Genomic DNA, 11,537 nt, shown 5'->3' on the forward strand with positions numbered 1-11,537 from the left:
TCCTAAAACACCTGAATTCCAAAAACTCCTACAATTCCGAAAAATTAAAAAAACTTAAAATCTCCTACAAACCCTTAAATCCAAAATTTCAAAATTTCCAAAAATTCAATCATTCCAAGAATTTTGAAAATTCAAAAGCTAAAATAGTTCCAAATATCCAAAATTTTCTAACTTCCAGATTCTAAAAATCACTAAAATTCCACGAAATTCTAAAATTCCTAAATTCCTAAAAATTCCAAAAGATCTAAATATCCGAAAATTGCAACAAAGAAATCATAAGATAAAATTCTGAAATTTCCTAAAATTCGAAAAATTCTGAATACCCAAAAATGCCAAAAAATCCAAGAGTCTCCCTTCCAAGTTCAATTTTTTGAAACCAGTTTTTTAAATTTTTGGCTAAATAATTTGAAATTCAAATTTCAAAAATTTCCTGAAATCTTGAATTTTCAGAAGCGAGCACAATACAGCTGTTGAGCGCACAAATGACGATAATTCGTTCAAAAATCATCTGATTCAAATGGCGACAAGTTTGAATTTTGCTGAGGTTCAAATGAAATATCCCAAGAATTTATTCTACGATTTTGAACTCGTTATTCGGAGCCTTTGTGTTATGGAAACTGAAAAAGAGTCAAATGAGGAATCAATTCTATGCCAAAGGAACGCGATGGGAGCAGTTATGCAAAAAGCGGCGGATTTTAAAGAGGACCTTTTGTTGCAAGAGGAAATGATCAGCAATATTATCGAATTCGCGAATCATTTGGATCCCAAAATTCTGATAGGACATTTTAATAAAAATGATTGGGCGTTCAAACAGACTTTGTGAGTTTTTATAGGCTTTGGAGAGTTTGATTTCTATCTACATTAAAACCTGTTATANAAGGGCTACTTTGAGTTCATTTATCTTGATTCCTATAAGAGCTATCNNCAAGTGAACAACTGACAAAANNGANTGTGATATCATAATAAACAATTNATCAGTTGACCAATTTTTGATATCTTTTACAGGAATCTAGATAAATTGGCTCAAAGTTGAATGTTAGGGGGNCCTTCTATAACAGGCTTTACGGTAATAANAGNTTTAGAAATCCAGAAATTCAGAAATTCAGGAGTTGCAGAAATTCAGAGGTTCAGAAATTCAGAAATTCAGAAATTCAGGAGTTCCAGAAATTCAGAGGTTCAGAAATTCAGAAATTCAGAAATTTAGAATTTCAGAAATTCAGATATTCAGAAATTAAGAAATTTAGAAATTCAGAAATTCAGAAATTCGGAAATTTAGAAATTCAGAAATTCAGAAATTCAGTAATTCCAGAAATTCAGAAATTCAGGAGTTCCAGAAATTCAGAGGTTTAAAAATTCAGAAATTCAGAAATTTAGAATTTCAGAAATTCAGATATTCAGAATTTAAGAAATTTAGAAATTCAGAAATTCAGAAATTCAGAAATTCAGGAAATCCAGAAGTTCAGAAATTCAGAAATTCAGGAAATCCAGAAATTCAGAAATTCAGGAGTTCCAGAAATTCAGAGGTTTAGAAATTCAGAAATTCAGAAATTTAGAAATTCCGAAATTCAGAAATTCAGAAGTTCAGAAGTTCAGAAATTCAGAATTTCAGAAATTCAGAAAATCAGAAAATCGGAAATTTAGAAATTCAGAAAATCGAAAATTCAGGAATTCAGATATTCAGAAATTCAGAAAATCGGAAATTCAGAAATTGAGAAATTCAGAAATTCGGAAATTAAGATATTCCAGCTAATTACAACGATTCTCAGTACTTCGAAGTTCCGTGATTCTGAAAACCGAAAAAAATTCCACAAGTCCTAGAAATTTAAGAATTTCAGGAAATCCCAGAAAACTCAAGAATTGGGAAGATCTGAACAGATTTTTCTTTTCGGACTCTGAATTTCAAGCAAAAAGCAATTTTTTAAATTTTTTCAGCAAATGAATTTTCACAACGATTTTTCAAGATTTGGTGGAAATTTGAAAAAATGTTTTTTCTGAAAAAAAAATTCACATAAAATCTTGAAATTAATTTTCCAGATATCTTCTCAATGTGGCAGAAGACCACTCCCATTTCCAAGAAATCACATTCACCTATCTCCTAAAAGTGATGCAATGCGTTCTCGAAGAGCACCTTCTACTCGGAGAAAGTCGAATTCTTCAAACGAAACCAACAGTTGACTCGATTTTGGATGCCTGTGTGGAATATCAAAAAAGTGAGGGTGCCGATGATTTGGAAATAATCAAATGGATGCGAAGGCAACAGGATAAGCCACTAGTTGCGGAATTCGCCTATTGGTATATGATAGCCTATGATCAAGAGAATGGAAGGGAGGATGTCGGATAGCTGAGGGTCCAGGGAAACGCCAGGAATTCGATAATTTTCAAGTTTCAACTTTCCGTTTCGTTCACTTTACTGGTTTTTTAAAAATCCAATTTTCCAATTATTCCAAGAGATATAATGTATTTCCGATCGCTCTCGATTTAATTTTATTTTTAAATTTCTAAAATCTCGTCTACATTATTTTTTCTCAAAAATCTCAATTTTTTCAACTGTGATCACTTTTAAACCCAACAATTTATTTTTTTAAAATCTGAATTTTCTGAATTTTTTGAATTTTTTTTTTTTTTGAGATTAAATCTCTCCAATATATATTTTTTTTGAATCTACAAATCTAGAATCTAAAATTCCATATCTTCTGTACATTTCCAAAAAATAATACAAAAATTCCTGTTTCTTTTAGAATTGCCTCCGTATTTTGATCTCTATTTTCCGAATGATATCTTTTTGTCAATCACTGTAACTTGATCTTTTTTTCTTGAAAATGAAATAAATTATGGAAATGAAAACGTTTTTTAAGCAGTTGAGGATTCCGATTTCTCATGAATAGAAAATACAGACAGAAAAATTGACTATTTCGAACTTTCTAGGGTTTTCCAGAATTTTCGATATTCAGATTTCATTCTATCCACTCCAATTCAAATGCAATTACACTATAATCAAACTTATCTCTCGATCATTTTATTTAAAAAATAAGAATGTGAATAAAAATGTTGTTTTCCTTTTTTTGTAAAGATAATACCGTAAAACCTGTAATAGAAGGGCCCCATTAACTTTTAACTTTGAGCCAATTTATCTTAGTTCCTGTCAAAGATATAGAAAAGTTATCAACTGATAAATTGCTTGTCATCATATTATGAACATTTTATCAGTTGACAGGTTTTTGATATCCACAGGAACCTAGATAAATCGGCTCAAAGTGGAATGTTAGGGGGCCTTCTATTACAGGCTTTACGGTAATGAACGTTTTTAGAAATTCAGGAATTCCAGAAATTCAGAAATTCAGAAATTCAGGAAATCCAGAAATTCAGAAATTCAGGAAATCCAGAAATTCAGAGGTTCAGAAATTCAGAAATTCAGAAATTTAGAATTTCAGAAATTCAGATATTCTGTATTTAAGAAATTTAGAAATTCAGAAATTCAGAAATTCGGAAATTTAGAAATTCAGAAATCCAGAAATTCAGAAATTCAGGAATTCCAGAAATTCAGAGATTCAGAATTTCAGAAATTCAGAAATTTCAGAAATTCAGGAAATCCAGAAATTCAGAAATTCAGAAATTCAGAAATTCAGAAATTCCGAAATTCAGAAATTCAGAAATTCAGAAATTCAGTTTTGAAATATGAGAGATCACAAATTGATACCAACTCATCGAATAATTATCATTTGTTTTCATTTGTGGTAAGTAAAAATCTTTCCAACTCAAGAATCGTGGAAAATTCGCTCTACTGAGAAATCGATGAATTCCGAATAGAGCCCATTTTCAGAATCGGATTTTGAAAATCATAAATTTTGGAATTTTAGACGTTTCGTGTTCAAAATCAAAACATTAAAAGTCTCTAATTCGGTTCAGTTTTAAAAGGTAATGGTTTAAATTTGTCCAATTTTCTAAAATTTTCGATTTCCAGATCTCTCCGTTCAAATAAAATGCAATCACTCTTCGCTATAATCAAACTCATTTTTCTATCATTTTATCAAAAAAAAGTTCAATGAAAATATTGATTTTTCTTTGCTGTTTTTTTGGCACTATTTTTGAAGTCAATGGTAGCTCCGCCCCTTTTTCATGGAATTATCAATAGCCAATGCGTTCTATCTTCAAATTTAAGGTTATTTTCGGAAGTTATGGCCTAAAAGGATTCGTTTTTTGAAGTCAAAAATTTGGTTTAGGAGTGACGGAGTTGGAGAAATTCGCTTTATTGAGAGAGAAAAAAGAATCCGGTGTTTCGCAATGGAGCGCATTTGAAAATGTGAAAATATTTAGAAAAAAAAAGAAAAATCAGATCGAGAAATCGACTTCGAGGGGGGGGGGGGGTTGAGAAGCGTTGTTCCGTATTGTTCAACATAGAAAAAATGGGAAAAATGAGTAAATATTGATTTTTGAGGAATTTGGAAATGATTTTAGCATAGGGGGATGAGGAATTATTTTTGTCAAAATTCGAAAAAAATTGAAAAAAAAAAGTTAGGTGTAGCTGAGAAGTCCCTGGATTCGGTTGAGGAATTTCTCCATACGATTGCGGAATTGAACTCTGAAAAATGAAAAAAAAAATCTCATTTGTGCAATAGAGCGCATTTACCGTCCACGTCGATTTCCAGCTTCTGGAGCCACTTCCATGAGCTCGGTGAACGCCGACTCCAAAACGGCCCGCCCCTTTTCGTTGGATCGATTTGACAGTAGTCCGTTGACGTATTCATCGAAGAAGGACTGCAAAAATTATATAGTAATTGCGCTCTATTGATAAAGCCTTTTTTATCAATCGAGCGCATTTTAGAACTACAGTAACACTTTTTTTTTAAACTCACTCTTTCAAATGCGATAATCGCGTAGAGTGCCGAACACGATTCGGCGTAGATGCTGTTCTCACAGGTGTTGGAGAGGCACGTCTCGAAGACGGTCTGGAAATCAAAAATTTCAAATTTTAAGACTTTCAGAATTTTGGAATTTCAAAATTTCAGAATTTCGGAACTTCAGAATCTCAGAAATTTTGGAAAAATTAAGATTTTCGAAATTTCCGATTTTCAGATATACAGGTATTCAGAAGCTCAAAGTCACCGTATTTTCAGGATTTTAGAGTTTTCAGATTTTCGTAATCTCAAAATTTCAGATTTCCAAAATACAAGAATAATAGAACCCTAGAATCTCAGAATCTCAGAATCGCTGAACCTCAGAATCGCAGAATTTCAGAATCTCAGAATTTCAGAATTTCAGAATCTCAAAATTTCAGAATAATAGAATCTTAGAATCTCAGAATTTCAGAATTTCATAATTTCATAATTTCAAAATTTCAGAATCTCAGAATTTCAGAATCTCAGAATCTCGGAATTTCAATATTTCAGAATCTTAGAATATCATAATTTTTGGGACATCTTGAGCCGTTTTCATGGTTTTTTGAAACTTTTCGGTCTAAATTGGCTGAAAATGTCTTAATTTTTTCAAGATTTTCAGACATTTTCAGGGGCTGTTTTTAGCTTGTTTTCAGTCATTTTAAGACCATTTTTATTGGTTTTCGGATCATCTTTTTAGTGTTTTAAGCTATTTTGAGCATCTTACCGGAAGCATTTCCTTGAAGAGCATCGCCAAATTCTGCGTACACCGTCCCTTGTTCTGGTCGACACCAAAATGAAGGACCACCTCAGTCAGCGATTCCAGAGAAGTCGATGTGATTTCCATTCCAAATTGGCCAGTCATACCGAGCTGCAAAATTTCGGATTTTTAAAAATTTCGGAACTTCAGAATCTCGAAATTTCAGACTTTCAAAACTTTAAGAACTCAGAATTTCAGAATTCCATATTTTCCGAATTTTAGAATTCCAGGATTTTAGATTTTTAAACTTTCACAATTCCACATTTTTCGAATTTTCAAAATTCCAGAATTTCAGATTTCTAGAATTTTAGATTTTTAGAATTCCAGAAATTCGATATTAAAAATTTGCAGAATTGCTGATTTTTAGACTTTTGAAGTTTTAAAACATCAAAATTTCAGAATTCCATATTTTCGAAATTTCAGAGTTTCAGATTTTTAAAATTTCAGAATTCCAGAATCTTAGATTTTTAGAATTTCAGAATTTCGACTTTTCACATTTTTTTTTGATTTTGAGAATTTTAGAATTTCCGTATTTTCAGAATTTTAGAATTCCAAAATTTCAGAGTTTCAAAATATTAAAAATTCCAGATTTTCAGACTTTTCGAATCTCAGATTTTCAGAAGCTCAGTATTTCAGGATCGAGGAGTTTCAGAATTTCAAAACGTTAGAAACTCGGAATTTCAAATTTTCAGAAACTCAGAATTTCAGATTTTTAGAATTTCAGATTTTCCGATTTTTGGAATTCAATATTCTTAGAATTACAGAATCCACAGAATCCTCAGAATTTCATATCCTACCCACCTTGATACACTGACACAACGACGCCATGAGTTGATCGGACATCTCGGCCAGCGATTCTGGAGAGAATTCGACGAGATACAAAATGAGACGGAAGAATTTCAAAGCGACTTCTGGCATCTGGAGGACACGGTCGTTCATGATGGTTAGGAGCATTTCCAGGGAGTGGATGACCACTTTGGCGCCAGTGGAACAGTTTTCTTCTCCCACCGTAAGGAAGTCTTTGGAGAGAACGTTCGAGAGAATGTCGATGAACAGGGCCTGGAAAAAGAGGGTATTTCAGGAAGTCAATTTATCTCGGTCCCTTTGAAAGATATCAAAAATTTTTCAACTGATAAAATGTTAATCACAACCTTATCAACATTTTATCTGTTGACCACTTTTTGATATCTTGTGCAGAAATTGAGATAGATAGACTTGAAAATGATGCCAATTTTTTTCTCATCAATTCGGAAAATTAGGATAAACTGATAGTGAGGTTACTGTAGCTTTTTGCAGGATTACTGTAAAACCTTGAAAAGCCGATAAATGAATTTTGTATGTTGTGAGCTTCAAAATGAGTATAAAAATGCAGAGTGAAATTGCTCAGAATTGAGATATCTATACACGATCCGAGCTTTCGTTTGAATACACTCTTGATTACATTTGAAAACGTTTTTGGATTACTGTAGTTTTGTCTGTTCTACTAAAACTACGGTATCTCAAGCTACAGTAATCCTAGAAACATGAAAAATACACCAATCGACTCGGTTCGTTGTTAACTTTCGATTGAATACACTCTTGATTATATTTGAGAAAGTTTTTGGATTACTGTAGTTTTGACTTCTCCACTAAAACTACCGTATCTCGAGCTACAGTAATCCTAGAAACATGAAAAATACACCTATCGATTCGGCTTGCTGTGAGCTTTCGATTGATTGTAATAATGACTAGATTCTGAATATTTTTGGATTACTGTAGTTTTGACGTTTCTACTAAAACTACCGTATCTCTAGCCACAGTAATCCTAGAGAAACAAATCTGGAAGCATTCGATGGCTCAGATTATGTTCTTTCAGACGAGTCTAACTATTTTGAAAAAATAACTTTCTGGGTTACTGAAGCTTACCAAGTCCACCGCCTTATCCTCGTCATCGGTGTTAAAATGAGTGAATCTCTTGATTTGATCATTTCGATACGAATCGACAATTTGAAGAAGCGACGAGTAGAGTGCATTAGATTCGTCTTCATTGTCAATGTAGATGGATACTTTAGTGGTAACGTCCAGAATCAGTTGGAGGATATTTGAGACTACGGTCTCGTTCTGGCTTCGACTACGCATCAGGCCAACGCATTGTTCAATGATGGCGTACAGGAATTCTGAAAGAAAATATCAGTTTTTAACGTTTTTAGAGTCATTTTGCATAATTTTAGACAATTTTGAAATATTCGAAAAAAATTTTTTTTCGAAATTTTGTAGTTCCGACTTCTCTACTAAAGCTACTGTATCTCGAGCTACAGTAATCCTAGAAATATGAAAAATATACCAATCGACTCGACTTGATGTCAGTTTTCGATTGAATATACTCATGACTGGGTTTGAGAATTTTTTTGGATTACTGTAGTCTCCTCTGTTGCACTAAAGCTACCGTATCTCAAGCTACAGTAATTCTAGAAACATGCAAATTATATCAATTGACTCGAATTGATGTCAGCTTTCGATTGAATATACTCATGACTGGGTTTGAAAATTTTTTTGGATTACTGTAGTCTCCTCTGTTGCACTAAAGCTACCGTATCTCAAGCTACAGTAATTCTAGAAACATGCAAATTATATCAATTGACTCGAATTGATGTCAGCTTTCGATTGAATATACTCATGACTGGGTTTGAAAATTTTTTTGGATTACTGTAGTCTCCTCTGTTGCACTAAAGCTACCGTATCTCGAGCTACAGTAATTCTAGAAACATGCAAATTATATCAATTGACTCGAATTGATGTCAGCTTTCGATTGAATATACTCATGACTGGGTTTGAGAATTTTTTTGGATTACTGTAGTCTCCTCTGTTGCACTAAAGCTACCGTATCTCAAGCTACAGTAATTCTAGAAACATGCAAATTATATCAATTGACTCGAATTGATGTCAGCTTTCGATTGAATATACTCATGACTGGGTTTGAAAATTTTTTTGGATTACTGTAGTCTCCTCTGTTGCACTAAAGCTACCGTATCTCAAGCTACAGTAATTCTAGAAACATGCAAATTATATCAATTGACTCGAATTGATGTCAGCTTTCGATTGAATATACTCATGACTGGGTTTGAAAATTTTTTTGGATTACTGTAGTCTCCTCTGTTGCACTAAAGCTACCGTATCTCAAGCTACAGTAATTCTAGAAACATGCAAATTATACCAATTGACTCGAATTGATGTCAGCTTTCGATTGAATATACTCATGACTGGGTTTGAAAATTTTTTTGGATTACTGTAGTCTCCTCTGTTGCACTAAAGCTACCGTATCTCAAGCTACAGTAATTCTAGAAACATGCAAATTATACCAATTGACTCGACTTGATGTCAGCTTTCGATTGAATATACTCATGACTGGATTTGATTTTTTTTTGGATTACTGTAGTCTCCTCTGTTGCACTAAAGCTACCGTATCTCGAGCTACAGTAATCCTAGAAACATGCAAAATATACCAATCGACTCGACTTAATGTTAGCATTCGATTGAGTATACTCATGACAAGATTTGGGAGAAATTTTGGATTACTGTAGTTTCGCCTGATTCACTTAAACTTCCGTATCTCGAGCTACAGTAATCCTAGAAAAATGAAACTAGAAGCGTTCGATTTCTCAGGTTACGCGCTTTCAAAGAAGTTTAATCATCAAGTTAGAAGATTGCTTATTTCCATATCTAGGTCACTTTTCAATTTCCCCCACGTGCCTTTACTTTTCCTTGGATTTTGAATTTGGATTGGGCTTTTTGAAAGGGACCCCTGGAATCTTGAAAGGGACCCCTGGAATCTTTTCCCCGACCTGAAAGGGACCCCTGGAATTTTGAAAGGGACCCCTGGAATCTTTTCCCCGACCCAAAATCCCAATTGCCGGAACCGCTGTTGCCAAAACGAAGATGAACAAGTCCCCACCCGCACACACTCAAGCAAACGACTGGAACCAGCCGACGACCCAAACGAGACCAAACCAAGAACACACCATACCAACAAGTACCAACCTCACCATCAGCTTCTCTCGGATGGAGGAGCCTCTTCTCTGCGGAGGTTAGTTAGTTGGGTATACTGTAGTTTCGGATCTATAACGTCTAACTTAGGATAGCTTAGGACCTTAGGACCATTTAGCTGCCTTGTTGGTGCTTATGATCGCTTAGGATCTCCTTAAGATCCTTAAGTTCTGTCTAGCACTGACCATAGGATCTAGCTTAGGATCACTAGGATCAAGCCTCTTTTCAGCGGAGATTAATAGTCGGTATACTGTAATAATTAATAGTCGGTATACTGAACCACTAGGATCGTTAGGAGTGGGTATACTGTAGCTGGCTCGTCGAGGATAGCTTAGGATCATTAGGATCGCTTAGTTGCTTGCCGGAGCGTGGGGCCGCTTAGGATCTAGCTCGGGATGCTTAGGATCTAGCATCTTCTCTGCGGAGGTTCGTGTTAGGTATACTGTAGGCAGCTCGGGAGCTAGCTTAGGATCTAGCTTTGCATTCAGATTAGGAGCCTTAGGAGCTAGCCAACGATCTAGCTGAAGATCATAGCATCTCTAGCTTAGGATTCCTAGGATCACTAGGACCTAGCTTAGCAACCAGCTTAGCTAGCTTAAGATCATTAGCTTCAGCATTTACAGCCCAATCCAATGTATCCCATTTTCCAGAAGACCCAAGGTACCCTCCTGATGGGAATCCACGAGGCGTAGACACGACACAAGACCATCCAATCGACACCGACCGGAACTAATCGGAACGAAATGAACAAAACAAAAAAAAGATGAAGGACGCCTACCACCCGCCCATCCATCCACGACCTCCTCATCATCAGATGAAGAGGTTGCCAATGGACTGAAGATGTCGGATGTAAAAAGAAAAAAACAAGCAAATAAAAGATTGTGTGTATGCTCTTCTTGTTGTTTTGGTTTTTGAGGACATGATAAGCTTGGGGTCAGACATTTAGGAAGCGGATAATTGCCGTTTGTCGGCTGTGAGTCTAAACATGCCTTTGAACTGCTCAGAATTGAAATACTCAGGTCTCACCACGTAAACTACCGTATCTCAGGCTACAGTAATCCTAGAAATATGAAATTTGGACCAATTGACTCGTCTTGTTGCTAGCTTTCGATTGAATATACTCATGCCTAGATTTCGAGAAATATTTGGATTACTGTAGTTTAGACTTTTCCACTAAAACTACCATATCTCGGGCTACAGTAATCCTAGAAATATGAAATTTGGACCAATCGACTCGTCTTGTTGCTAGCTTTCGATTGAATATACTCATGCCTAGATTTCGAGAAATATTTGTATTACTGTAGTTTTGACTTTTTTCACTAAAACTATCATATCTCGGGCTACAGTAATCCTAGAAATTTCGTAAAACTACCAAAACGATCAGAAAACCAAGGAGAATGTTTTATAACGCTCTAACTGTTTTTCCAGTCAATCAGATTTTCAGACACTCCCAGAAGACACCAATGGAATTGAATTGAACTATTTTATGGCTTTTTTCATTTTCTTCAATAAATGATTCAATAAAGTTTTCTAAATTTTCTAAAATTGTAAATTCTGCTAATTGGATTCAAAATGAGTGCCTCAACTTCAAAAAATTCAAATTTCCCGCCACAACTTGTCCACAAGGAGTCCAAAACTCGTTTTAGAGAAAGTGGGTCGGTATTATACTCATTTTGAAGCTCTAGAAAAGCTCATTCTGAATATTTCAATCTGGAAGGGATAATCAAGATTTTGACTAGGCTCCGCCCCCTTTTTCCCGAAACTCACTGAAAAGAACGGGTGCCGAGTGGCTCTGACTGGCTTTGGCGACACCATCGAAGCACTGTAGATAGTCGACAATTTGAGAATCGACTTCTGTTTGGCTGGGCACCGAGACGGCA

The 11,537-nt window shown here is 34.8% G+C and overlaps 2 protein-coding genes across 2 annotated transcripts in view; one reads left to right on the top strand and one right to left on the bottom strand.

The window, feature by feature from the left end:
• CBG22497 overlaps positions 1-11,537 on the bottom strand; it is a gene marked incomplete at both ends in the record, with an annotated part of 23,651 nt that overhangs the window by 1,890 nt on the left and 10,224 nt on the right. Inside the window, 6 exons of the mRNA XM_002634855.1 lie at positions 4,628-4,755; positions 4,854-4,946; positions 5,602-5,745; positions 6,436-6,693; positions 7,540-7,790; positions 11,425-11,537. Coding sequence (XP_002634901.1) covers positions 4,628-4,755; positions 4,854-4,946; positions 5,602-5,745; positions 6,436-6,693; positions 7,540-7,790; positions 11,425-11,537 — 987 coding nt within the window. The remainder of the gene's footprint in view (positions 1-4,627; positions 4,756-4,853; positions 4,947-5,601; positions 5,746-6,435; positions 6,694-7,539; positions 7,791-11,424) is intronic.
• Positions 518-2,341, top strand: CBG22498 (the record flags this gene model as incomplete). The annotated part of the gene is made up of 2 exons (XM_002634856.1): positions 518-819; positions 2,035-2,341. 2 exons carry the CDS (start codon positions 518-520, stop codon positions 2,339-2,341), a joined length of 609 nt encoding a protein of 202 aa, XP_002634902.1.

The sequence above is a fragment of the Caenorhabditis briggsae genome, assembly GCF_000004555.2.
Source record: "Caenorhabditis briggsae complete genome, chrIV, whole genome shotgun sequence".
NCBI classification, from domain to species: Eukaryota; Metazoa; Nematoda; class Chromadorea; order Rhabditida; family Rhabditidae; genus Caenorhabditis; species Caenorhabditis briggsae.